Source organism: Macaca thibetana, chromosome 7 (genome assembly GCF_024542745.1).
Source record: "Macaca thibetana thibetana isolate TM-01 chromosome 7, ASM2454274v1, whole genome shotgun sequence".
Lineage (NCBI taxonomy): Eukaryota > Metazoa > Chordata > Mammalia > Primates > Cercopithecidae > Macaca > Macaca thibetana.
In genome coordinates, this window is record NC_065584.1 from 52,688,069 (window position 1) to 52,714,309 (window position 26,241).

The window sequence follows — 26,241 nt, forward strand, 5'->3', positions numbered from 1 at the left end:
CGCTTCCCGGGTTCAAACGATTCTCCTGCCTCAGCCTCCCAAGTAGCTGGGACTACAGGCGCGCTCTACGTTGCCCAGCTAATTTAGAGACGAGGTTTCACCATGTTGGCCAGGATGGTCTCGATCTCTTGACCTTGTGATCCGCCTGCCTCGGCCTCCCAAAGTGCTGGGATTACAGACGTGAGCCACTGCGCCCGGCCAATATACATTTTTTTAACGTATAAAAATATCCTAAAAGCATGTGGTACACTTGCATCTTGCTTTGTGTAAGGCATTAGTGAGTCAGGGGGTGGCCATTTAAAACTGTGAACTTGTTTAAAGGAAGACATCCCTGGATGTATTCCACAGCAAACACAATTCTCACACTGAAAAAGGGGCAACAGAGGAACTTAAAATATCTAAGCCCAGAGTCTTATTTTTGGATAAGGGCACACAGGCCTATGGAAAATTACACGACTAGTGTGGACCTAGCCTGTCCTCACTGGAGACAGTGAATAAGCAGTGCTTTGTGGAGCCATGGTGAAGCCTGAAGCAACAAGAAATCAGCAATCCAGTCATGTTTGATTTGAAATTTGGTATCTTGCTCATCATAGGCTTTTTTTGGCATCAATTCTGATTTTACAATATTGCACCAAAACATTGTCTTCCTTAGTCTATTAGTCAAATATTTGTGCCCAAGTGCCTCACCATACCCTAGTCCTGGCACTGTACCAGTAATGGATAGCCTCCAACTTTTCCTTGCCTGCAATCAGCCAGTAGCTGAGCACATTGGAGGGGTCTAGATCTAGGCCATTCCTGTCCCTGTGGACTTGTCTACAGGGAACCTTTGCTTGGGAACTAAGTCCTCATCTAGCAGTTTGAAGGTGCACTGAAGTCCAAAGCTCCCCTACCCAATCCTTCCTTCCAGGTGTCAGACTTTCAGAGTGGTATGAAGAATTCCCCACCTTCTGCTCCCTTCTCCTTTATCTTTCTAGGTATTTCACTCCAAATAAATCTCTTGCACCTCTTGGCACCTGCTTCTGGAAGATCCAAACACAAAAAACTAAAAGGAGTGTATTATAAATTAGAAAATGTGTAAGAATGTGGATTTCTCTATCTTTTTCAGATTCTAAGTTGAATGTGTGAAGACATATGTTTTTAAAATAAAACACAAAGCCTTTGGATTTTACATAGGAAGTTTTAATTAAGAAGAAATGAAAATTTATCCAGATCAGTTTATTTGAACTTACATCCAAGAAGAAACATTCAACTTAAGGATTAGAAATAAAAGTGGCAATTGTCTACTTCTTTCGTGGTAAGGAATAAATCATACAAGCCTGATTAACAAGAGTAATAGCTTTGTGAAAACTGCATATTTGAGTACATGTGAACTCATACTTGGCTTATATAGAATTTATCCAATTCTAGCAAAGTCAGCATAATTTAAGTAAACCTCCTTGAGTTTTACACCATGGCTCTCAAGTCTGAAAGCTTAGATTTGATTATAACCATGGCAAAAGTGATTATCTTTATTTTCTGAAAACGTACCCAACTTTTAAAATAAGTTAGGCAAACATCAGTTTTACACAGACCATATTCTGAAGGGTAGGAGGAAACTGCAGTTGTTCCTCTAATTGCAGAGCCTAAACCATAAATTCAAATTGTACTGCTATCTCTACTGTTAAAACAAGTCAAGAAAGTATTTTACAGTCTAAGAGAAGTGAATGTAATTATGCAGGGTCCACTACAGAGATATTTTGAAAACCTATCATCACGTTAGTACTCAATGGCTGTACAGCAATTATTTTAAAGTATGCTCTCAGGGTCACCTCTTGCTGAAGAATTAACCTCCAGGAAGTCGAGTGACAAGTATCACCTACATTTTATAGGAAATAAAGGCAAAGAAGATTTAGACTGAGTAACCTGTTCAAAATTAGAAAGTAAATTAAAAAATAGACTTTGGCTTTATTTTAAAATCCCTTTCTATTGGGTTATATCCATTAATCTACATTTCAACTTCCAAGCCAATCTATTTTAAAAAGTTACCTCCATTTTGTGTCCAGTATCTTACTGTATTAGAATAGTACAGGTAGACTCTTGCACTGCTCATTTCTAGTAGGCCACTAATAAAGAAAAACCTTTGTGCTTTCTGTTCTTTCCTTAAAATACAAATGGAAAACTGACTTTTTTTCCTCTAAAGTAGAAACAGTAGTTTGCTTGGCTAAAAATCTTTTATTCACTTGGGCATTACATCACCTAACATTACACAGGCTATTTTACATTTAAACATTGTTTTCCTTGTGTTGTCTCCAGGAAACTCTTATAATTTTGTCTACTTTTCTGTGAAATTTGCTTTACCAAAATGAATGTGTAAGCTGTTAATTGGATTTTGATTATAGGTAAAAGTGACAAGAAATATTTTAAAGAAAAGTTAAGTATAAGAGTTAGATCTCTGCCAGGCATGGTGGCTCATGCCTGTAATCCTAGCACTTTGGGAGGCAGAGGCGGGTGGTCACCTGAGGTCAGGAGTTCGAGACCAGCCTGGCCAACATGGTGAAACCCCGTCTCTGCTAAAAATACAAAAATTAGCCAGGCATGGTGGCACACGCCTGTCATCTCAGCTACTCAGGAGCTGAGGTAGGAGAATTGCTAGAACCTGGAAGGCAGAGGTTGCAGTGAACCAAGATTGCACCATTGCACTCCAGCCTGGGCCGACAACAGCGAGACTCCGTCTCAAAAAAAAAAAAAAAAAAAAAAAAAAGAGAGATCTCAAGGTTTTTGTTTCATAGGAAGGAAGCTCTCTATTGCGTGGATCTATAAAATGATCCAAACTTCAGAGACAGGAAGCTGATAACTGGATTTATCTTCTTAATGGCTTTGGCTCATGAATAAATGATAATGGTTTATGTGTTTTTCTTATAAAAAGAAATGGAATTTGTGTACTGACAGGAGTCCTACTTGCCACATTTGTTCTACTTATTAAGGGATTTCTAATTACTAAGACATTCTTTATATTATTTATAATAAGAAGTCAAAACTTTAACTGAAAGCCATTCTTTGACCACAGTTGGCCATTAGCTGAAATTCAGGAAAGAACACAGGTTTGATCACCAAATCAATAAATCTAGCCACAGGCTGACTAAAAGCTTCCTTTAATCTTCTTCCTATTAGGTCTTCCTTTAAATTAAACCATTCCCTTCATGAATTATTTAAGTGAATGGCATGGTTATAGAAAGATCACATATAACTCTATACAGCAATGCTAAAGGAACCTTAAAGTCCATTCAGCATACTTCAGGAATTATACTATGAATCAAGATGCTGTAGGCTTCGAAAAAAATGGGAGTGGGAGTATGTCCTGTAAAGCTTCAGAGAAAAATAGAAAAGTCAAGTTTATTTCCTGATTAGCCCAGGATGATTCCCAAAGCGCAGTTAAGTGTCTGGTCCAGACTAGCTATTAGCGATTAAGTAGTTTCTTTTCACTGTCAAGGCTTTTCCCTGAGGTAATGCCTAAATTCCTAATTTTAATATTTGATCTTATTTCTCTTAGCTCCATCCTCTCTCACCAATAAGCTCTCCACATTTCCACCATGCTAAATACTTTCTCAACTCTGGAATTTACACTTTTCAAATCTTCCCTTTGTTCAACAGAGTTACAAAATTTTAGACAAATTTATATATTCCCACATTGTTCCTCTTAAAATTTACTCATTTATATAGTGCAATCAATATACTGTTTACATTTTATATAGGTTAGTTTCTGAATACTGTATGTTCTTCCAAATGTATCCTCACAAGACACAGAGGAAGGGGGTAACCTTTCTGAATTCCAATTCGTTAATATTTTAAAAACAATTCTTACTCTTTTCTTTTCCATTAAACAATTCCCTTCTCAAGTCTTTATATATCTACTTTCCAAACTTCTTTTCACTGTAGCAAATACCAAAGGAAAAATAAAAATCATTTCAGAGTCAATGAATCTCTTCCCTGCTCTCATTTATTAGATCATCTACTTCAAGGCTACATATGTGGCAGTACTTTTAAGTGTTAACAGCTGTTAATACCTTGAAGTTGAAAAAATAAAAAAAGCCAGAGAAAACATATCACAAGCAATCAGTTTGAATTATATGAAAAGGTACTTAGATCTTGACTTTCATATAAATACTAATTTTAACACTATAAAAGACAACATAATTATATATCATTTTTCTTTATAAAACTACCCCGTAACAGAATATTTGTAAGCTAGTCATCCCTTAGGTTTTTCTGTACTGATAAAAAGTTATTTTTAAAAGAAAAATATTTAAAATAATTGTTTCACAGAAACAGAAAATCTTATCAAATTCTGATAAAAAACTATAATCATGGGTAGTCTTACCACACTATTTTATTTCACCAAAGATGGATATTTAAGAAGTGGTATATTTGTTAATAAGATAAGCTTCTCAGTGATCTACAAAAGCGCCACAATAAAGATGAGGTAGTATGAGACTTTTCTAACCTTGTAAAAGGTAAATACCGTCTTTAGAAGAGATATTTATCCTGGCATTGGTGTTATGATATCCGGAGCCTCATCACTGCTGAGAGGTGCCATTTTTGTAGCTACATCTCATTGAGACTAAGACAATCTTGAGATCACTGAGAAAAAAAAATGCTGAAAGATAACAGTAATAGAGATTTTCCTTATTTAATTTTGTAATAATTACTAAAAAATTGTTTTAAAGCTATTATGGAAAAATGCCATTTTCATTTTAACAGAACTGCAAGATAGGGAAATGCTACTCACATAAAAGCAACAATAATGAAGAAATATTTGTTCTAACTTGGAAGTTTGAGTCAAATTTCTTTCAATCCAGGTAGAAGCCGTTTCCTAATATAGCTAAACTAGCATCAAGAAATCCATTACGACATTAAAAATGTCAATCTGTACAAAGGGTTAGACAGCTCACCAGAAGAAAAATTGTCTGTCGGCCGGGCGCGGTGGCTCAAGCCTGTAATCCCAGCACTTTGGGAGGCCGAGACGGGCGGATCACAAGGTCAGGAGATTGAGACCATCCTGGCTAACACAGTGAAACCCCATCTCTACTAAAAAAATACAAAAAACGAGCCGGGCGATGTGGCGGGCGCCTGTAGTCCCAGCTACTCGGGAGGCTGAGGCAGGAGAATGGTGTAAACCCGGGAGGCGGAGCTTGCAGTGAGCTGAGATCCGGCCACTGCACTCCAGCCTGGGCGACTGAGCGAGACTCCATCTCAAAAAAAAAAAAAAAAAAAAGAAAAATTGTCGGTCTACATTTATTATTCATTGATTCTTTAAAAAAAAGAAGTTAGATAGGATACCACTCCATTTATTTGTACTAGTTACCTTGGGATAAAGATGTTTCTAAAAACGTTGCCCTGTTTCTGGGACAGTAAATTTAAAATATCACCCCTTTTGTCCAGTACTGCTTTGTATGCCATAAGTCATGCCGCTGTCAAAAGGCTTCCCTTTTTTTGAAGCCACATTAAAGACTAAGTTAATTCTGAAGATAGAGATAATTATTTGGATCTTGTAGATCAAAAACAATATTAAGCTTCCTGAATACTGAGCTCCATGTTTATTTCTTGAATCTTTATTCAAGTTCAACTTAAAATAATAAAAAATACTTAGGTACTCTTTGGTTACCAGTGGAAATTTGTGGCTGCTTATACATTGCGGAATTTCCCCAAAGTAACAGCTCAGAGTTTCTATAAAAGGGCTAAGTAGAAGCAACAGTTCATAAGCTAATACAGAAAAACCCCACAATTACTTTAGCACTTCAGTAACTAATAGCTACTAATAGTGTTATCATTATTTTCAAAGCTTCCAATGAGAAAGGAACAAGATTTATGTTTTGAAGATGGTTTAGCTCTTGCAGGTTGAGAGAAAGACCTATTCAGAAATGACAAATGATCCGGCCACATTGTAGAAAAGTAAGTGCCCCTCCAGAACATTATGTTTTCATTTGATTCTCATTGACCAGATTAATCAAATTTAGTAATCCCGCTTTAGAGTTAATATTTAAAATAAAAACACATCAAGTTTGACTTGGTTTTGTTACCTTTAACATCCCTACTAGTAAGTTACAAAAGTCAATAACATTAGTATGAATGGTGAATTACAACATTCAGCTTTACTGAAGAATGTCAAACTCAATGAAAAGGGGGATGGGTAACTATAGTTTACATATACTACTACTAATGGCATAGATTAACAAAATATTTCACATGTAGGAAGGGATGTAAGATTACTTTTTAAAGAAAAGTATGAAATATAAAATATTCAAATGTGTTTGCAATGCCTACCAAATTTCAAATATGCCTGGATCATGTGTAAATTAAGGAAAGAAAAAATGTAAGTATACAACCTACAAGGTAAAAACAAAAACCAAACACCTGGTTAAAAGTATCTATTTAAGCTCTAGTGTAAAACCTTAAACAATTTGTGTATCATTAAAAAAATGGATTTGTAAGTAAAATTTAGGGCAGAGATTTATTTTGGATACCACTGCCTTCGCAGAAAAATTCAAAGTGGCATAATAAGAAAAACAAAATATTAAAAGAAAATATATATATCATTCCCATGCTCCTATCCTGTTACTAGCATTGCTGTTCTGGTGCATCAATCCTGAGTACTCTAACTTTTGATTTATAATGATATTCCTTCAGATATAATTTCATAGAAGAAGGAATTGGAAGGGCATTGATGCCATCATAAGTTGTACAGTTACAAATAACTGTTCTGCATATATGCTGCAGGGAAAAGGGGAAAGTCCGAATTAAAGGAGTGGACAGCAGTGGTTCAAAGAACATACAGGCGCTTGGGTCCTTATAATGTTCTAGGAGCCCAGTAATGTCAGGAGAATGAAAGACACAGGGGTCATGTGCATCAAAGCTAAAGTTGTGATTCCACTGTTCAATTCTAGCATGAAGAGAACGACTATAGCGTCTAAAGCTAACAGAGAATAAATAGTCTTCCTGTGCTGAGTCTCGAAGTAAAAAGGTACCCTCTGGTTTTCCTTCCAGTAGTGCTTCGGCTGCATATTTATCCATTACTCCCCAGTAACATGGGTTGTTATTGATCTGAAGGAGGTCTGGTACAAGACAGTGGACATAATCAATCTGCGTGTGGTATTTAGGAGGTGTTTCCAACTGCAGGATTTCATCATCCAATTCCCATTTGGGTTTGTTTCTTTTTCTGGAACTTGTGCAAAGTGTTAGAATTTCATCATCGGAATCCATATCACTATCTTCTATACTGTTATTTGAAACCAGGTTCATCACAGAGCCAGTCATAGGATCTTCTCTACACAAAGCATTGTCGGTGGTTATGACACAGGGCTGAACATTGGTATGTGAGAAACAGTTTATATTTTCTTCCATATTTCTTAGTTTTAGCTGACCATCCCTCAATTCAGTCTGAGACAAGTCTGTGCTTACCCATTCATCTGATTTGGAATTTATAGGAGCAGTGTGTCGTTTAATAAAATGCCACCTAAAGGCTAAATCTGATCGAGGTGGGAAAGGACACTTATCTAACATGAGTTCACTGATATGAATTTTCCTTTTAGATGGAAGCCCTGAAGAGTGCCGACTACTACAATTCTTTATTGGAAAACACTGCCCCACGGCATCTTGCAGTTTTTGTTTAAGAGATCGGCCTAAAAATCTATGCCCACAGGAATGATCTAAGTCCAACTCAATGGATGAACAGCTGTGCTTCCTTTCTCGGTTCCTTAAAGACACTTCAGTTTTCTCTATACCATTCACCGTTTCAGCATCTGAATAACTCTCACTCTTTTTTGACCAAGATAACTTCTTTCCACTCCACACATAACCATCTTTTCTGTCGGCACTTCTGCTCCGACTAGTCTTGGGCCTTACATCTACATTTTTACTATTATTTTCATTATTTTCTGCCATTTTAACAAATTATCCACAAATTCTAATGTTATAAATACTGCTTTTTCAATTTTTCCAGCAGAAAGTTTCTTCTGGGCACTTTCTGGATGTATCTAAAGAAAACAAAAAAAGTCATTAACCATTTGTCATCTACCTTGTCTAGTTTACACATATTAAGCTTCAATTAGACACGAGGAAAAAGCACAGTTAGTACATGAAAAAGAGATGTTGGAAGGGAGTCCCAAGACACTTTGTTATCACTTAAATAAAATGCTATATATTATATAATATACATAACTTAATAGTGCCATAGAGTGAAGAGTGAGTTCCTTTCTCATAGCTTATTTTCAGTGTGGATCAGAAAAAGCCAAGCCTCCTCTATCGACCATAATATATGCTCAAATGTGAATAGTTTCTAGTCTTGAAGTATATCTTAAGCTCATCTCTCCATACCATAGTTTTGTTATTTCACAGCAGACCAGTGAATTCTTTGTAGGAGACAGACACAAATCTATAAGCTGGTGTTTGAGAACTACTACCTTACATAGTTCCTTCACCTTCTTCTCCCTATTTCCTTCCCTACTGATTAAAATATGAACAATTTTAAGTTGTAAAGCTGTAAGAATTTATTAAATAAGCAATCACCATTGAACAGCAGAAATGCCCAGTAAGCATTCCCAATACAGTGTTTTAAACTCACTTCAATAATTGGTCAACTCTACCATTAGTCTAGGCAATTTTTAGAAAATATAAAATTGAATAAAAATTTGCCATTTTAAACACATAATCCTTTGTATTCTTGATCATTTGAAAACAAGCAGATTAATTTCTATAAGGCACTGCCTTTCCTCTGAAGTTGGTAAAACATACTAGAATTTGCAATGTAAAATATCGAGTTTCATGAAGACTTATGATAATGATTGCCTGTAAATAGAATTTACTTAAGTATTCTTATGTGGAATAAGATTTAGGGTTGCCGGGTGCAATGGCTCACACCTATAAATACCAGCACTTTGGGAGGCCGAGGCGGGCAGATTACCTGAGGTCAAGAGTTCAAAACCAGCCTGGCCAACACAGTGAAACCCCATCTCTACTAAAAATACAAAAAATTAGCCAGGTGCAGTGGCACACAACTGTAATCCCAGCTACTCAGGAGGCTGAGGCAGGAGAATCGCTTGAACCCAGAAGGCGGAGGTTGTGGTGAACCAAGATGGCGCCACTGCACTCCAGCCTGGGGGACAGAAGTGAGACTTCGTCTCAAAAAACAAACAAAACAGATTTAGGGTTGGCTGGGCACAGTGGCTCACATCTGTAATCCCAGCACTTTGGGAGGCTGAGGCGGGTGGATCATGAGATCAGGAGGTCGAGACCAGCCCGGCCAACATGGTGAAACCCTGTCTCTACTAAAAATACAAAAATTAGCCAGGTACGGTGGTGGATGCCTGTAATCCCAGCTGCTTGGGAGGCTGAGGCAGGAGAATTGCTTGAATTGCTTGAACCCAGGAGGCAGAGGTTGCAGTGGGCTGAGATCACACCACTGCACTCCAGCCTGGGTGACAAAGCACGACTCCGTCTTGGGGAAAAAAAAAAAAAAAGATTTAGGCCAGGAACTGGGGGAAGGGGTCCTATAATCTCAAATATTTTACAAATGAAAAATAAATTTTGTAACTAAAAAAATAAATAAATTTTGTAACTAAAAAAAAAAATCAGTCCTACTCAACAGTCTGATATGATTGTCTATATCAGAGGAAAATTTAAAAATCCCAACAGTCAAGTAAATGTCTACAGACACTTGAATCCATTTTCAAAGTAGTGGGATTTTAAACAAGTATCTATATTAGAAAATATGATTGGCAAGTGTTTAAAAGTGTGAACTAATAATAAAGACTTGCTAGATAAAGAATTCCATTTCTAAGGCCAGATGCAGTGGTTCATGCCTGTAATCTCGGCCCTTTGGGAGGCTAAGGTGAGGGATCACCTGTGCTGAGGAGTCTGAGACCAGCCTGGGCAACATGGCGAAACCCTGTCTCTAACAAAAATACAAAAAAATTAGCTGGGTGTGGTGGCGCACGCCTGTGTTTTCAGCACAGGAGCCTGAAGTGGGAGGATCGCATGAGCCTGGGAGGCAGAGGTTGCAGAGAGCCGTGATCTTGTCACTGCACTACAGTCTGAGTGACAGAGTAAGACCCCAGTTCCAAAAAAAAAGCAAAAACCATCTGGTGATTAGAGTTATTATGGTCAGCCCTCCATATCCATGGGTTCTCCATCCTCAGATTCAACCAATTGTGGATCAAAAATATTCGAGGAAAAAATCCCCAATAAATTAAAAGCAACACAGTATAATAACTCTTTATATAGCATTTACATTGTATTATTACAAGTAATCTAGAAATGATTAGAAGTATTTGGGAGGACATGTGTAGGTTATGTGCTAATATTACTCCATTTTGACTTTGGTATCTGCAGAGGTCCTAGAACCAATGTCCCATGGATATGCAGAGACAACTGTATTTTGATTTAGTGTGCTCAATGATCTATAACCATTTAAGATCTTTGGGGAAAACTATCTAATTTTGAAAGAAACTTCAAATTGTATTGAATTGTATTCAACTGCATGCTTTGGCTGTTCATTGACTAAATTCCACTGAACAAAAATTAGAAGCAACAAAGTGGGCTGAAGAATATGAAAAGTCACTTATTTTTTTTTTTTTTTTTTTTTTTTTTTTGAGACGGAGTCTCGCTGTGTCGCCCAGGCTGGAGTGCAGTGGCCAGATCTCAGCTCATTGCAAGCTCCGCCTCCTGGGTTTTTACGCCATTCTCCTGCCTCAGCCTCCCGAGTAGCTGGGACTACAGGTGCCCGCCACCTCGCCCGGCTAGTTTTTTGTATTTTTTAGTAGAGACGGGGTTTCACCGTGTTAGCCAGGATGGTCTCGATCTCCTGACCTCGTGATCCGCCCGTCTCGGCCTCCCAAAGTGCTGAGATTACAGGCTTGAGCCACCGCGCCCGGCCGAAAAGTCATTTAATAAGTTATTAATAAGGTTTGAAATGCTTGGCACTTTTATTTACTAAATGAACTTCACTTCTGAGTGTGACCTCTAGTCTTGTCTCCTTGCTACCTCTAAATTGTGGCATTTCTTCCTTCACTTCCATATGAGAGCTAAGCTCTCTACCTGTGTTCTTGATGACATTCTGACCTTTACCAGGGCCCTACTTCAATTTCTCTCTCAAACTCCTTGCTACCTTCAAAAACAACTAAGTCTGCTTATAAAATGTTTCAGTGATTATTATAATGTTTTCTTAGTCATAACTGTTTCCATTTCTACTAAATTTATTTTATTTTTTTAAGACAGGGTCTCTTTCGCCCAGGCTGGAGTGCAGTGGTGCGATCATGACTCACTGAAGCCTCGACCTCCCAAGCTCAAGTGACTTTCCTGCCTCAGCCTCTGGAGTAGCAGGGACTACAGGCACACACCACCATGCCAGACTAATTTTTAAAAACTTTTTTGTAGAGACAGAGTCTCCCTAGGTTGCCCAGGCTGGTCTTGAACTCCTGAGCTCAAGTGAAAGTGCTGGGATTACAGGCATGTGCCACTAAGCCCGGCCCTAAATTTCTCAATGAGTAGTGTAACTTAATTTCCTCTAAAGATGAAAACCGCTTGTTTTTTTCTCATTATAAAACAAAAATTACTCCAGTCAGAAAATGGCCGAGTAAAAATCTTTTTGCCCCATCCTTCTCTCAGAAGTCAGTACAAACAACAAGAAAATATGAGAAATAAAATCACAAACCTCTTCTTCAATGAAATGAACAGATATCTATAACCTGAGTCATAAAGTAGAAGTACAGAAAATGAATGAACAATAAATGACTCAGCAGCAGAGATGCAGGTGACAGACATCAGGCACAGAGGTAACACAGATAAGACGCAAGCCAACAGAGCAGGTAAAATTCAGGACCCACAAGCACTGGGTGCTACAGAAAGTATGGGTGGAGAACAGGGTGGAACATGAGGAGATGAGTTGAAATTCTGCCTAAGAGCAGGTAGATTTCTCAGTTTCTTATCCCACATTTAGAGGAGATGGGACATTTATTATTTGGAGAAACTGAACCAGGTGGGCTCAGGACTTTAAATACCAGACACAGCAGAGGGTAGAGGGGAAGACTGGGCCTAAAAAACAGTAACAAAGTAAAAGTTCCTTGCTCTCTTCTGCCATCCAGCTCCCAGAACTCCAGCAGCTAGATTTTTATACCTTCCTAATAGAAGAGTGGCAGATACTTTCCTGGAGAAAGAGAATGGCCAAAGAGAAAAGACCTGTCGAAGCTGATAGCTGGGAATCCTCCAATAAAAAGCTAGACCACCACCCTAGCATACAGTGAAGCACACACATCCACAGGCCCTGGTTACTCACACACAGTTTCCAGGCAGCATAGCTGTACACTCTGAACTATGAAAGAACACTCCTGGGTCATCAGACTTGATATGGTTTGCCTGTGTCCCACCCAAATCTCACTTTGAATTGCAATAATTCCTATGGTGCAGCCAGGTGGAGATAATTGAATCATGAGGGCAGTTTCCCCCATACTGTTCTCATGGTAATAAGTCTCTCGAGATCTGATGGTTTTATAAATGGGAGTTCCCCTGCATAAGCTCTCTTGCTTGCCACTATGTAAGATGTGACTTTGCTCCTCATTCACCTTCTGCCATGATTGTGAGGCCTCCCCAGCCATGTGGAACTGTGAGTCAATTAAATCTCTTTCCTTTGTAAATTACCCAGTCTTGGGTATGTCTGTATTAGCTGCATGAGAACAGACTAATATAAGACTTTTGAGGAAAACTTCTAACATATATGAAATAAAAAAATATACAGAATTTGGAGAAAGCAATAACTATGGAAAGAGTAGAAACCAAAATTGACTTATTTCAAGAAAAGATATTACAACTATGAATAAGTAAGATGCTATAAAAAAGGAGGTGGGGGCCAGGCACAGTGGCTCATGCCTGTAATCCCAGCACTCTGGGAGACCGAGGTGGGAGGATCACTTGAGATCAGGAGTTCAAGACCAGCTTGGTCAACATGGTGAAACCGTCTGTACTAAAAATACAAAAATTAGCTGGGTGTGGTGGCAGGCGCCTGTAATCCCAGCTACTGGGGATGCTGAGGCAGGAGAATCACTTGAATCTGGGAGGTGGAGGTTGCAGTGAGCTGAGATTGCACTCCAGCCTGGGTGACAAAAGCGAAACTCCTTCTAAAAAAAAAATAAAAAATAAATAAATTAAAAAAAAAGAGCTGGGGACTACTAGAGTAAGAATTTTTTTGGAAATTAAAAATATGACTGTTAGACCAGGCATGGTGGCTCACGCCTGTGATCCCAGCACTTTGGGAGGCAGGTGGACCATGAGGTCAGGAGTTCAACCAGCCTGGCCAAGATGGTGAAACCCTATCTCTACTAAAACTACAAAAATTAGCTGGGCACACTGGCAGGCACCTGTAGTCCCAGCTACTCGGGAGGCTGAGTCAGGAGAATCACTTGAACCCAGGTGGCGGAGGCTGTGGTGAGCCAAGATCATGCCACTGCACTCCAGCCTGGGCGACAGAGTGAGACTCCATCTCAAAAAAAAAAAAAAAAAAAAAAATTGCTGAAATATATATATATTTTTAATTGAGACAGGGTCTTACTTTGTCATCCAGGCTGAAGTACAGTGGCATGACCTCAGCTCACTGCAACCTCTGTCTCCCAGGGTTCAAGTGATCCTCCTGCCTCAGCGTCCCAAGTAGCTGGGACTACAGGTGCATGCCACCATGCTCAGCTAATTTTTGTATTTTTTTATAGAGATGGGGTCTTGCCATGTTACCTAGGCTGGTCTCGAACTCCAGGGCTCAAGTGATCTGCCCACCTTGGCTCCCAAAGTGCTTGGATTTCAGGTGTGAGCCACTGCACCTAGCCTGAAATGAAATATGCAATAGAAAAGTTGGTGGGTATGCTTAGGAACTAATACAGCAAATAGGAAAAAATGGTTAACTAGACAGAAAAGACAAGAAAATTAGAGATTAATACAGGCATTTCACAGAAAACAACAAAATGGACGGGAGAAATTATTAAAGAAACTATATTAGAAAATTTCCCAGGAATGGCCAGGTGTGATAACTCACGCCTATAATCCCAGCACTTTGGGAGGCCCAGGCGGGTGGATCACCTGAGGTTACAGTTCTAGACCAGCCTGGCTAATATCGTAAAACCCCATTTCTACTAAAAATACAAAAATTAGCTGGGCGTGGTGGCAGGCGCCTGTAATCCCAGCTACTCAGGGTGCTGAGGCCAGAGAATCACTTGAACCCCGGAGGCGGAGGTTGCAGTGAGCCAAGATCACGCCATTGCACTCCAGCCTGGGGGACAAGAGTGTTTTCGTCTCAAAAACAAAAACAAACAAAAAAAGATTAGAAAATTTCCTAGGACTAAAGGACAGGCACCTCTATATTGAAAGAGCCCACTCAGCATCAAAGTACATTATTCGAATTTTAGAAGCCTAGCGATAAAGAGGAGATACTAAGTCTTTCTAAGAGGGAAAATTCATGCTCACCATGGAAAACCCAAACCAGGCATAAAGTTATAAGGAAAAAAGTAAACATATCCATAATCCCACCACCCAACAGTAACCACTTTAACATTCTCAGTATCTCTATACATGTATATGGATGGCAAGGATGCATTCCCACAGCATAGTGGTGGCAGGCATTAGAAACACGGTTTGAGTCCCTAAGAAGGAATGTGACTTTAATATTTTGCTAATGTGTTTGTGTCTTTTTTCTTTAAATCATAGCCATATGGTAAATTTTCTATTTTGTTATGGTTCTCTTTTATTGATGGGCATGCAGTGGGTGTTTCTTGGAAATGGCCAATTTTTATTAAAATATTTCTGGAAGGAAAAAAAAAAAAGAAACATGGTTTGAGTCCAGTTTCTGTTTTGTGCTAGCCATATAACCTTGAAACATCAGTTCATTTACATGTAAAATGGAGGTACTAATGCTATCTATTTCATTGGGCTGTTGGGGATTAAATAAAATAATGCATGTACTCAGTTCAGGTCCTAAATGTATTAAGTACTCAATATATGTTAACATATATGTTCATTTTTTTCTTTTTGTTTTAAAAAGAAACAAAGATTACATATGTTGTTTTGTTAAAGCACAAATTTTGGGAATTAAAAATACGATTGTTAGGCCAGGCATGGTGGCCAGTCTTATTGGCTTTACAGTTTTCTTCATAATGAAGAAATTACAGAATACCTCTGTTTCTAGTGCAGTGTTACTACAAAGAAAAGAGATTTTCATGAGCAAATATAACTTTCAGGAGGAAAACTAATGCTTCAAAGTGAAAAAGGATCTATATGTCAGATACAGGTGAAACTCAATAGACCATGAAATTACAGAACAATTTGATGTCTTTCCCCAAAGAACAACTTTATACGCTAGTTTGGTTTTCTTTGGCAAGGCTTACCAACTTGTATGTTACAGGTACCAGTCAATCAAGTGTGTTTGGATTTTAGGTTAACTGTTTTTACGTGTGCTAATGCTGCAGATGTCCATAAAATAAAGTGAAAAATATCACTGCCCTACTCGAGTTTTCCACACATTTACTTGTATTTAAAGAGCTAATGCAGGACAGGCGCGCGCGGTGGCTCACGCCTGTAATCCCAGTACTTTGGGAGACCCAGATGGGTGGATCACTTGAGGTCAGGAGTTTGAGACCAGTCTGGCCAACATGGTAAAACCCTGTCTCTACTAAAAACACAAAAATTAGTTGGCATGGTGGTGTGCGCCTGTAGTCCCAGCTACATGGGAGGCTAAGGCAGGAGAATGGCTTGAGTCTGGGGGGCGGCAGTTGCAGTGAGCCAAGATTGCGCCATTGCACTCCAGCCTGGGCGACAGAGCAAGACTCCATCTCAAGGAAAAAAAAATAGTTAATGCAATGAAATTTTTTTTTTTTTTTTTTAAACTTTTTATTTTTTGAGACGAAGTCTCACTCTGTCGCCCAGGCTGGAGTGCAGTGGCACAACCTCTGCTGCCTGGGTGCAAGTGATTCTCCTGCCTCAGCCTCCCGAGTAGCTGGGATTACAGGCAACTGCCACCGTGCCTGGTTAATTTTTGTAGTTTTTTTCAGTAGAGACGGGGTTTCGCCATCTTGGCCAGGCTGGCCTTGAACTCCTGACCTCGTGATCCACCTGCCTCGGCTGGATTACAGGCATGAGTCACCGTGCCCGGCCTGAAAATTTTCTGATTAGTTACTGTTTTGTATCTCTCTCAGAATTAGAGCTTCACATAAATTTCGCATGGCTATTCTTTTGCTAGAGAACTGTAAGTTCATGCTCAAGAAGCCCTACTTTTATAAACTGTTATCTTTTGCCCCATCGATATACGGTACAGAATGTCATCAGATATTTTAGTCTTCAAAGTCGGAAGAAAATTTTTCAACTTATATTTGTCTAAAAATTACAAAAACTAATATTAGTACTAAATATGGTTGATAAATGTTACCATCATGCATTGTCAGATGGTCATTTGTCTGTGCTATTCCTAAGAGAAGAATGGGAGTTCCAAAAAGCTGACAAGTTATGGCAGCCAGCCCTCTCCATTTCTTTATTAACTTTCGGTGTACTGTTTATATCTTTTTGTTTGTTTGCTTGTTTTTGAGACAGGGTCTCACTGTCACCCAGGCTGGAGTGCAGTGGTGCGATCCGGCTCACCGCAACCTCTGCCTCCCAGGTTCAAGTGATTCTCCTGCCTCAGCCTCCCGAGTAGCTGGGATTACTGACATGTGCCACCACTCCCAGCTAATTTTTATATTTTTAGTAGAGACAGGGTTTCACCATGTTGGCCAGGCTGGTGTCGAACTCCTTGACCTCAAGTGATCCACCTGCCTTGGCCTCCCAAAGTGTTGGGATTACAGGCACAAGCCACCGTGCCTGGCCTTACTGTTTATATCTTACTAGAATAGTTCGTGGATTGTATCATTTTAAATAAGAGAATCTTTAAAATACTTTGTAATGAGACATGACCATAGAAATTTTATAACATGCAGGGTTTGCTAATTATCTCAAGGCAAAGTACTTAAATAAGTTGTTGAACTTTTAAGAGGAGTTACGCATTTTTCTTTTACAAAATAACAAGTGTTCTAAATTTCATAACCATTACTGAAACAACAAGTGGCTCTCAGAAACTACTTAGCAGATAGATATATTTTTTTAAAACACATACATTTAATCATTCACTTTTTGGCATAGGTAACATCTTAACAATTACTGAGGAAGTAACTGTTTAAAAAATAACCCTGTGCTATGGAGATAATCTTATTAGAAAAAAGACACTTAGAATTTCTTTCACCATTATTTGATTCTGTTATAAAAAAATGAGAGAAGTATATCAAACTATCATATCTTTATCCTGACATATATAAAGAGAATTTTCTAATCTCTTCCAGAAGCTTCTTTGAACCAAAATTCTAAAATATTAAAAAAAAATCATTTTGCTTTCAATAAAAATAACTTAATTTTGGTGAGAGAAAACTTATTTTTATTGTTATGAAGACTAAAGATGAGTTTTTTTAAAAATGTGCTTTGGTATCTTGTCCATACATGTAAAATCTGAATGTAAAAAAAAGTGTAGGTTCTGAATCTGAGCAAGTTATTCCAGATAGCCTATCATTAATTCTTAAAATTTTATAAAAACTTTGTATAAATGAGGTAGCAGAGGAAATGATAAGGTGGCTTTACCAACAATTTTATGTGACACAGAAATCAAAGATGATAGTTTGAAAGATGCTGACAAATCAAAGATATTTGACTGTAGCTGCAAAGAAGCTTTTTAAAAAGAAGGTGAAAGAATCACTTGGGAAAAGGCTGCTTTGGTTCTTGATTCAATAATTAATTTTTTATGAAGGCTGCTATGTTACATTGCCCTGGGGAGTACAGAATGACATCTTTTTTTTTTTTTTTTAAGTCATATTTCTTGATGAGCAAAAAGCAAATGTTTAAAAAGTAAGTTTATATAAAAGCCTTCTCAAGAAAACAAGTTTCCAGATTCTGCCACTATTTGGTCCCAGGCTCTACCACAAATTACAATGACAACAATAACAGAATGAGTGCCCATTATGTCTATTTTCACTACAAACTATTTAAATAACATTTAGTAATACTGAATAAGACTGAGAAGGTGAATTTAATTCAAAATTTCTACAGAAAACAATTAAAATCTAATAATTAAAAGGATAAGCTTCATTCATCTGGAAATTCATTAGTTTCCTCTATGATGTAGGATAACAGCATTATTGTATACATTAATTATTCATTGAGCTACTTATGTCTACAATGCTTACATACATCTAAGACCACAATTAATGTAAATATTAAATTGAAATAAATTTGATCCTATAAAGAATAATTCAGTATACTACATTAATAATTCACAAATATATTATTATTCTGGTAGTAATTAAGCCTGGGGACTTTCCCTACCAAATTCATGATTCCAAAGTTTACCTGCCATCATGTGCCCAAAAACTCCTTGAAAGCATTCTGATCATAGTCCGCGATACTCGAGTTGGATTCTGTAGAAACACTTAGGCTCCACAAACGGAAGTCACTGGAGAGCAGACAACAGATGAACTCCTTGGAATGTTAAGAAAAAGATGTGAAAACGGGTTTGTCTGTATGGAAAATATCTGACCTAAAAAACAAATGTTTTTCTCATTACAGAAGCAATACAGGTTCATTTTCCAGTAAATATTTTAAAGTAGCTCCTTTTTTCATGCTACTGAGCCAGGGCTCATGGGACTTAACGGTAATTTTTAAAAAAAGAATCATTGATTTGGTAGCACTACACCCTCCTTACCCTTTCTCCCCACTTTTTCCACGCTTTCCTAATTATAGTTTCCTTATGTCACTTTTCCCCACTCTATACTCTTGTGGATACTAGTTCTGAAAGATGTTAACACATATTCTGGAGAAAAAAAGGTTCTCTTGTCAAGTAAGTTTGGGAAATGCTTCTCCTCTCAAAGATTACAGTGCATATTTAGCAAACGTTCCCAGGAGATCCTTCAGTAAAGAAATAAATAAGCAATAGAATAAAGAATAGAAATAGAAAGAATAGAAAAAGAATAAAGCATAAGCCATAGCTTCCTGTGTTTACTTTGCCACAAAGCCTTTTGTGGAAGAAAGTTTGGGGAAACATTAATGGGCTAATCTGTTAACGTGAGTGTACATTCCCTAAGGTTATTAGCTAAAGGAGAGAGGTCTAGGAACCCATCACTGAAGAGGCTAATCTACAGTGAAGAAAGCAGAAAACTACGAGCTGGCAGTACCTGAACTTCTAAAAGCAGAAGGAAGATTAAGAGAATTTAAGAAACATAATATTTAAGATATAATACTGAACCATTTTATGGAATAAATTAGATTGAACAGATTTATTTTTTCTTCCAATCTGTAATTTGTTATGATAAAAACAATATATGCTCATTGTGTAATACATGGACCATTCAGAAAAGTTTAAAAAGGAGGGGAAAAAAGCTATAATTCCATTACCTAAAAGCAAGCAATTTTGACATTTTGGCCTATTTCCTTGAATTCTTTTTTCTTGTGAGACCAATTAAGCATATAAAGAAAATTTTAAAGTTTTAAAGATCTGTAAAAAATTAACAACCTATACCGTTTTTCTCTATACCATATTTAAAAATAAACATGGTAAAGATGAAATAGCATGAGCTGCTAAACTGTCAAATGTGGGCTACAATTCAGACTTTGCCACTCACTACATATGTTACCTGGTTTAAAAAAATCTAATTTTGGCCAGGCGCAGTGGCTCACGCCTGTAATCCCAGCACTTTGGAAGGCCAAGGCGGGCGGATCACGCCATCCTGGCTAACATGGTGAAACCCCGTCTCTACTAAAAAATATAAAAAAATTAGCCGGGCGTGGTGGCGGGTACCTATAGTCCCAGCTACTCGGGAGGCTGAGGCAGGAGAATGGCGTGAACCCGGGAGGTAGAGCTTGCAGTGAGCCGAGATGGCACCACTGCACTCCAGCCTGGGCAACAGAGCAAGACTCCATCTCAAAAAAAAAAGAAAAAAAAAAAGAAATCTAATTTAGCTTAAGTTCTCCCACTGTAAAATCTGGATAATGCCAGCTACCTCATGTTTTTACTGCCAGGAGTAAAATGTATGAAAATAACATACACTGAACTTAAGGAAAACAAGTATTAACTGCTTCCTAGTATTACTCAGAACTTTTCATGTTAGAAGAAGTACATTTCTAAGAATGAGAGGTGGGAAAGTGGCAAAATCCAGAAAAAGGAGAGGGGAAACAAAGGCTACATGTTAAGGCTAGAAAATCTGCACAAAAACGTGCCTCAGAAATCTGAAGTCAAGGAGGCTTTTCCATTTCTGAAATATCACAAAGCACTTTATATTATTCCTGATGTTAAATATATTATTTTTAAAAAGTTTTAAATTCTTTAAAACAAAAATTGTAGTTTTTTAGAGGCTAACTTAGTAAATAGATTTAAATAGAAACAAGCAAAGATTTTATAAGATTGTATTATATTTTCTTCACTGCCTTATAACAATTACATATGGTTACATTTAAGGTTGGGTAACAAGTTTTATGTACAAATTAGTAAAAGGTGACTCTAGACTTTATGTTTTACTAAATTCTAAGTTTTGTGGCAACTGCTATGATTTGGAGAATCAGTGTGGTAGACTACCTTGGACTAGGTGAAAGACCTGGGTTCTATTTCTAGCTCCGACATTTCGCAGGTGTGTGACTAGATAAACACCAGATAAATTACAACTTTTCTTAGTTTTTCTATCTATAAAACACTGATTATCTCATCTTGCTGTAGTAAGGATCTAGTGTTAATGTAATACAAGAATCAAATACTGGCTGTGTTTAGTCAGGGGAATTGGGTGGCTGGGAGTATGAGTAGGAGGGGGACTTTTACTGTATTGTCTTTTATATCATACTAAGTATACCTACAGACAAGTACTATTTATCCCCAAATTATGAAATAGGCTAGTAAATTTCAGGACACATTTGGAAATATACAAATCTTCACATTTCTAAAGTGCCTTCAATGTTTCTTTTTTCAGTACTTTGGTCTCCTTGGCTATTTTACACTCTTCTAGCCTTACCTTTCACAAGATTAATCATTTTTACACCAAGTACATATTTTACTAGAAAATCATTTTTTAAACTCCTTCCATAAGCCAATACTGATAAATCCTCTTAGATAAACCCTGTAAGATCACATGATTTTATATAGGTAATACCATCATCTGTAGAATGGCAGTGTACCCATGTTTTCTCGCTCAATTGCCCTTGGGAGCAAAAATATTTGTGAGCTTAAGGGTAGTATGAGTGGTTACAACACAGCAAAGCTAACTAACCGTCACTGCAATTGAATCTGTGACTTTGGCATCATTTTCAGTCAGTTCATTTAGCCACCCACACCTATGGATAAGCACTGTTAATGATAAATAACTACATTTGGAAAATTTTTGATACTCATATCTGTGACACAGTTACACTGATTTCTTTTTTAAAAAACTATGTTATTTTAACTAACTAGACAATTTTGCTAATATTTAAGTTATACATCTTTCATTACTGCACTATCATCTTGACCATATTGTTTGAATGTCTATTTCCCTCAGCAAGACCATAAACTCACTGAAGGTATTACAATTTGTAGCCATTTGACTGAAACAAATGGAATTGTGAAAACATGATACAAGCAAAAACAAGAATACATTTTTTAATGTTTGAAAAATTTACTGGATAATTATTTAAACAAATCCCACTTTAAACAAAAACCACTAAATATCCACCCAAAGTACCCTTTTAATAACATGAGACATTAATAACAATTACTTTTATATATCCATGAGTATCTCCAATATACTCTAACAATGCGACGGAGGTAGGTGTCATCTCCATTTTAGAGATGAGGAATTCGATTTTCAGTAAAGGAACATATTCAAGGTCATACAATCTGTCAGTTAGAATTAAAACCCAGGACTGTTGAAGTCGGAGGCTCAAGCTTTTACCATACATGCGAAATCTGCAATGAAAATTGTTCTTTAACCTATGAATCAAACGACTTGATTGATAAGAGAAAAAGATGTGTGGACACCAATCATAGTCTTAAAGTCACATAGGTATTATAGATATTATAGTGAAGGCATTTTGTAGCTATAACTTGTTCCAATTTGCAGATTCTTCTTATGCTGAGCTCTGAATAGTATTAACCAGAAATCTCACCACGCTTTATTCAACATAGAGACGAATATTATGAGAGTTCATCTTGAACTCTATGTACTCTAGCGAATGATATTAAGTTACTTGAACAAAAAAATTTATCAGTCAGTCTATTGAAAAAACAAATGATCTCCAAAAAAAATTAGGTCACTCAGAAAGCATCATCTCAGGTACCACTTCTCTTTCGGGAGATCAACAGTGGGTTATTTTTCCACAAATCCCAAGTTGTTTTTAAGCCAATCATTCTTCCTCTCCATTCATATACAAACCTCAGCGTCTAGCAAGGCTATCTGGAGCTCTAGTACTAAAAACAACGCCTCACACAATGCCACCCACGGTAAGAACACGACGGTTTGCCTGTGTTCTTGCAACTTTTCACAATGGAACTAGATTGAAAAAACAATAGGGAAACCTCTTCAACAGAAAAACGTCTCAGGTAACAAAATAAACGTGATTGATACTGGAAGGTATCACAAAAACGCAGAAAAATTCTCAAAGATAAGTAAAAAAGAAAGAATATCATTCTGAAGGTTTTCATCAGAGGCTGGTGTACCAATTTGAAGAATGTGAAGATACAAGAAAAGCATAAACTTAAACTTAGTGGCCAAGACTTTAGCAGATGTTGCATGGATCAAATGTAAGTACTCAAGGCTGTTAAGTTGTAACTCTTCTTTTGGTTATAAACATTCACTTCAGTAAACTTTAGGTGGGATCTGAATAGAGAATATAAGTTACTTTCTTCATAAGGGATGTATAGATAGAGTCGCAAAGAATAAGCATTAATTTATACCCCATACCTCCAGGGACCAAGAGAACCAACCGGAACAGAAATTAAATCATTCCTCCTTTATCTCTACAGAAGCGACAAGGTGAGGGCACGAAGGATGCCAAGATTAGAGGCTCTTAAAGATCTCGCCTTCTTTTCTAGAGAAGATGCTCAAAGATCTGTCGGCTAACTGGGCCCCAAGAAGAGATCGGATCCTTTTAGGGATCCGGATATTGTTTCCTGAGAGTAGAGCCTGGAGGGCAGGAAAAAGACCCCCGCCTGCGAGGCCAGGCAGCGGTCACCCTTCCCCCACTCACCTTCCGCAGCACAGCTTAAATGGGGTTGCCCGAGTAACTGCTGCCATCACCCTCGCCATCACTCTGGGCGCTTGCTTAAGTGGAGAAGGGAGGCCCAACCACTCCTGCACCTCGTGTAGGTCTTACAAAGCAGATGCTTTTCTGCCACCCCCAATCCCGCTTCGGCGTTCCGGTCCCATCCCAGCCGTCAAGGTCTACGCCTCCGCCGGTTCCCTGGGCGCCGCCACCACTTCCGTGTTCAGCTCCCTCCCTTCCTCCCTCACTTGCCGGGGCAACCGGCTAATTTCCACGCGGAGGGCGCCGCCGCTGACGCCACCACCCCGCGACCTCTGTCGGGACCCGCGCTGGGCGTGGGCGGGTCGACGCAGGCGCAGTGTGGTGAGCGAGCCGAAGCGCGGGAAGCTGCTCTTGCGGAGCCTCAGTCGCGGAGGCTCGGTCACCCGGGTGAGTCCCCACTCTGGCTGCCCGCGCCCACCAAGGAGATGCGTGTTCCCTCTCCTGCTTGTTGTCTGACAGACCCTGCGCCTTATCCTGCTGCTGTCACTCGGGTGGGGGAAACCGGGCTGCGGAGAACGTGCTCTGGAGGAGACTAACCTCTCTTCCTATCCCCAGCCTCGCTGCTTTTCTCTCATTTGTAATAATAAGACTGGCTTTTATAAAACATTTTCAGGTAGATAAAGGAAAAGATGCCGGCCACACGGAAGCCAATGAGATATGGACATACAGAGGGACACACGGAGGTCTGTTTTGATGATTCTGGGAGGTAAGGTTCTTTGAGAAACAACGTTTCAGGTGCAAATGTTAAAACATTTATCCTTAAACATTATATATGCCGTCAGCTGAAAATGACTTGCAGATAGAGAGGAATAATGTTGAAATCTAAAATGGCACACATATTTCTTTAGATTTATTGTTTGATTCGGGCCGTCGTGGTAGTTTATCAACAAAGTTATAATCGTACTTACAGAGGCACTGGAAAGATGGAGCTTCTCCCCATGTATTTTCCCCTTCTCTGCGTCTTACATTATTAATTTTGTCAGATCACTAGATACTACCTACTTGTCAACTTCGGTGGCCTGTTCTGTTTGGAATGGTATCCTTCCATGGCTCTAGTGATGCTATTTCCTTTTTTGCTTTTTTTTTTTTTTTTTTTTTTAACTTTTTGACGGCTTAAAAAAATTTTCCTCTGTTTGATTCCTAAACGTTAATATTTTCCTAGGGTTATTCTGGTCCCTTTTAGCTTTCCAAGTCCCATTCTTATGCACTACTACTGCTCGATTGGACGGCTTCCAGTGTCGCTCCTATGTTGATTGATTCGTTGAAAAAATATTTGAGTGTCTCTTTTCCTGGGGACCAGCGATAGAATAGAGTGAACCAGACACAGTCTTTTCCTCCGTTGAGCTTAAGGTCGTTTTGGATTGACAGGCATTGAGCACAAATTAATCACAAAAATAAATGTGTATTTAGAAATAGTAAGTAAGATGTGCAGTCATAAATGTGTATGAGGAGAAGCTCATCTAGTTAAAGGAGTCAGGGAAGGCTTCTTTGAGAGGTTTCTTGAGACGCCGTCTGAAGACGGAGCAGGCATTGAGCAGTATAAAGAGATGAGTGGTGGTGGCGGTGGGGTGGTGGTGTTGGCATAGTAAGCGGAGGCAATACTGTGTGTAAAGGCCCAACGGGGCCGGGGATCATGGTATGCTCAAAGACCTAAAAGAAAACTAGCCTTGCTAAAATGTGGAGAGTGATGCAGAGTTTGATGAGAGATTAATCTGTGAAGTTAGGCAATGGATGTCCTATCCAAGACCTTCTGGACTTTATTAAGGAATCTTGTTTTATCCTAAAAGCACTGAGAAGGTATTAAAGGCTTGAAGCAGAGAGATGTGATCAGATTTGTTTTTGAGAAAATGCATGGAGGATGAATTGGAAAAGGAGCACTCATGGATGCAGAAAGACTGTTAGAAGATACCTGTATTAGTTTGGGTAAGTGTGATAGAAGCTTGGATTAGAGTAAACATGGGTATTAGAAAAGAGGATACATTCAGGAAATATTCAGAAAGATAAAGTCAACAGGATGGATCAGATACTAAGGATGGAGAAAGAGGCAACAGGGATAACGTCTACATTTCTGGATGTTACAGTTGAGAAAGTGATGCTTCCACTTGCAGATAATAGGGACACTTGAAGAAGGGCATATTTCACAGGTAGAGCTGTGGGTGGAGATTGAGTTTGCATTTGGATATGATTATTGTAGGATTTCTTAGAGATACTCAACTAGAGGGATAAAGTAGACAGTTGGATAAGTGGGTCTCAAGCTCAGAGAAAAATGTGAGCTAGAGGTAGAAATATACAATTGACTCTTAAACAACGTGAATTTGAACTGTGTATGTCTACTTATACACGGATTTTTTTCAATACACAAGTATGTCATGAGTGCATAAAATATATGTAGATACTAGTGTATTTTATCATTTACTACCATAAAATATACACAAATCTATTATAAAAAGTTAAAATGTACTAAAACTTACACAGACAAACATTTCCAGACCATCCACAGTCAAGAGAAATGTAAACAAACATAAAGATGCAGTGTTAAATCATAACTACATAAAATTAATGGTAGTATATACCGTATTACTGTAATAATTTCATGGCCACCTCCTGTTGCTATTTTGGTAAGCTCAAGTGTTGTATCTGCTTAAAACACTCTATGATGTTGTATCTGCTTAAAACACTGTATGATGCTCATGAGCAGTTTATCTCTCCAGTAACTTGCCTATCCCAGTAAAAAGATATCTCTGGTGGTTCTCACATATTTTTCATCATGTTTAGTGCAACACCATAACCCTGAGTAACACCATGAGAATCATATGAAGTGCCACTAGTGATGCTGGATCCTAAGAAGCAGACAAAAGTCATGACATTAAGAGAGAAAGTTGAATTGCCTGATATGTACTG

General features: G+C 38.3%; 3 protein-coding genes across 6 annotated transcripts in view; 1 reads left to right on the forward strand and 2 right to left on the reverse strand.

The window, feature by feature from the left end:
- MAPK1IP1L (mitogen-activated protein kinase 1 interacting protein 1 like) overlaps positions 1-26,241 on the reverse strand; it is a 126,170-nt gene that overhangs the window by 15,814 nt on the left and 84,115 nt on the right. The gene's annotated exons all lie outside the window — the stretch shown is intronic.
- SOCS4 (suppressor of cytokine signaling 4) lies at positions 1,164-23,624 on the reverse strand. Its single transcript, XM_050798258.1, has 3 exons — positions 23,284-23,624; positions 18,430-18,558; positions 1,164-8,009 (listed from the first exon to the last, which is right to left on the reverse strand). Exon 3 carries the CDS (start codon positions 7,915-7,917, stop codon positions 6,595-6,597), a length of 1,323 nt encoding a protein of 440 aa, XP_050654215.1. The 5' UTR covers positions 7,918-8,009; positions 18,430-18,558; positions 23,284-23,624; the 3' UTR covers positions 1,164-6,594.
- Positions 23,648-26,241, forward strand: part of WDHD1 (WD repeat and HMG-box DNA binding protein 1) — an 86,603-nt gene continuing 84,009 nt past the window's right edge. For 3 of the 4 annotated variants that reach the window (XM_050798232.1, XM_050798233.1, XM_050798236.1), the window contains exons 1-2: positions 23,648-23,727; positions 23,954-24,046. In XM_050798232.1, coding sequence (XP_050654189.1) covers positions 23,970-24,046 — 77 coding nt within the window. In that variant the 5' untranslated portion in view covers positions 23,648-23,727; positions 23,954-23,969. Of the gene's footprint in view, positions 23,728-23,953; positions 24,047-25,127; positions 25,264-26,241 lie in introns of those variants that run through there. The other variant, XM_050798237.1, reaches the window with a different exon arrangement.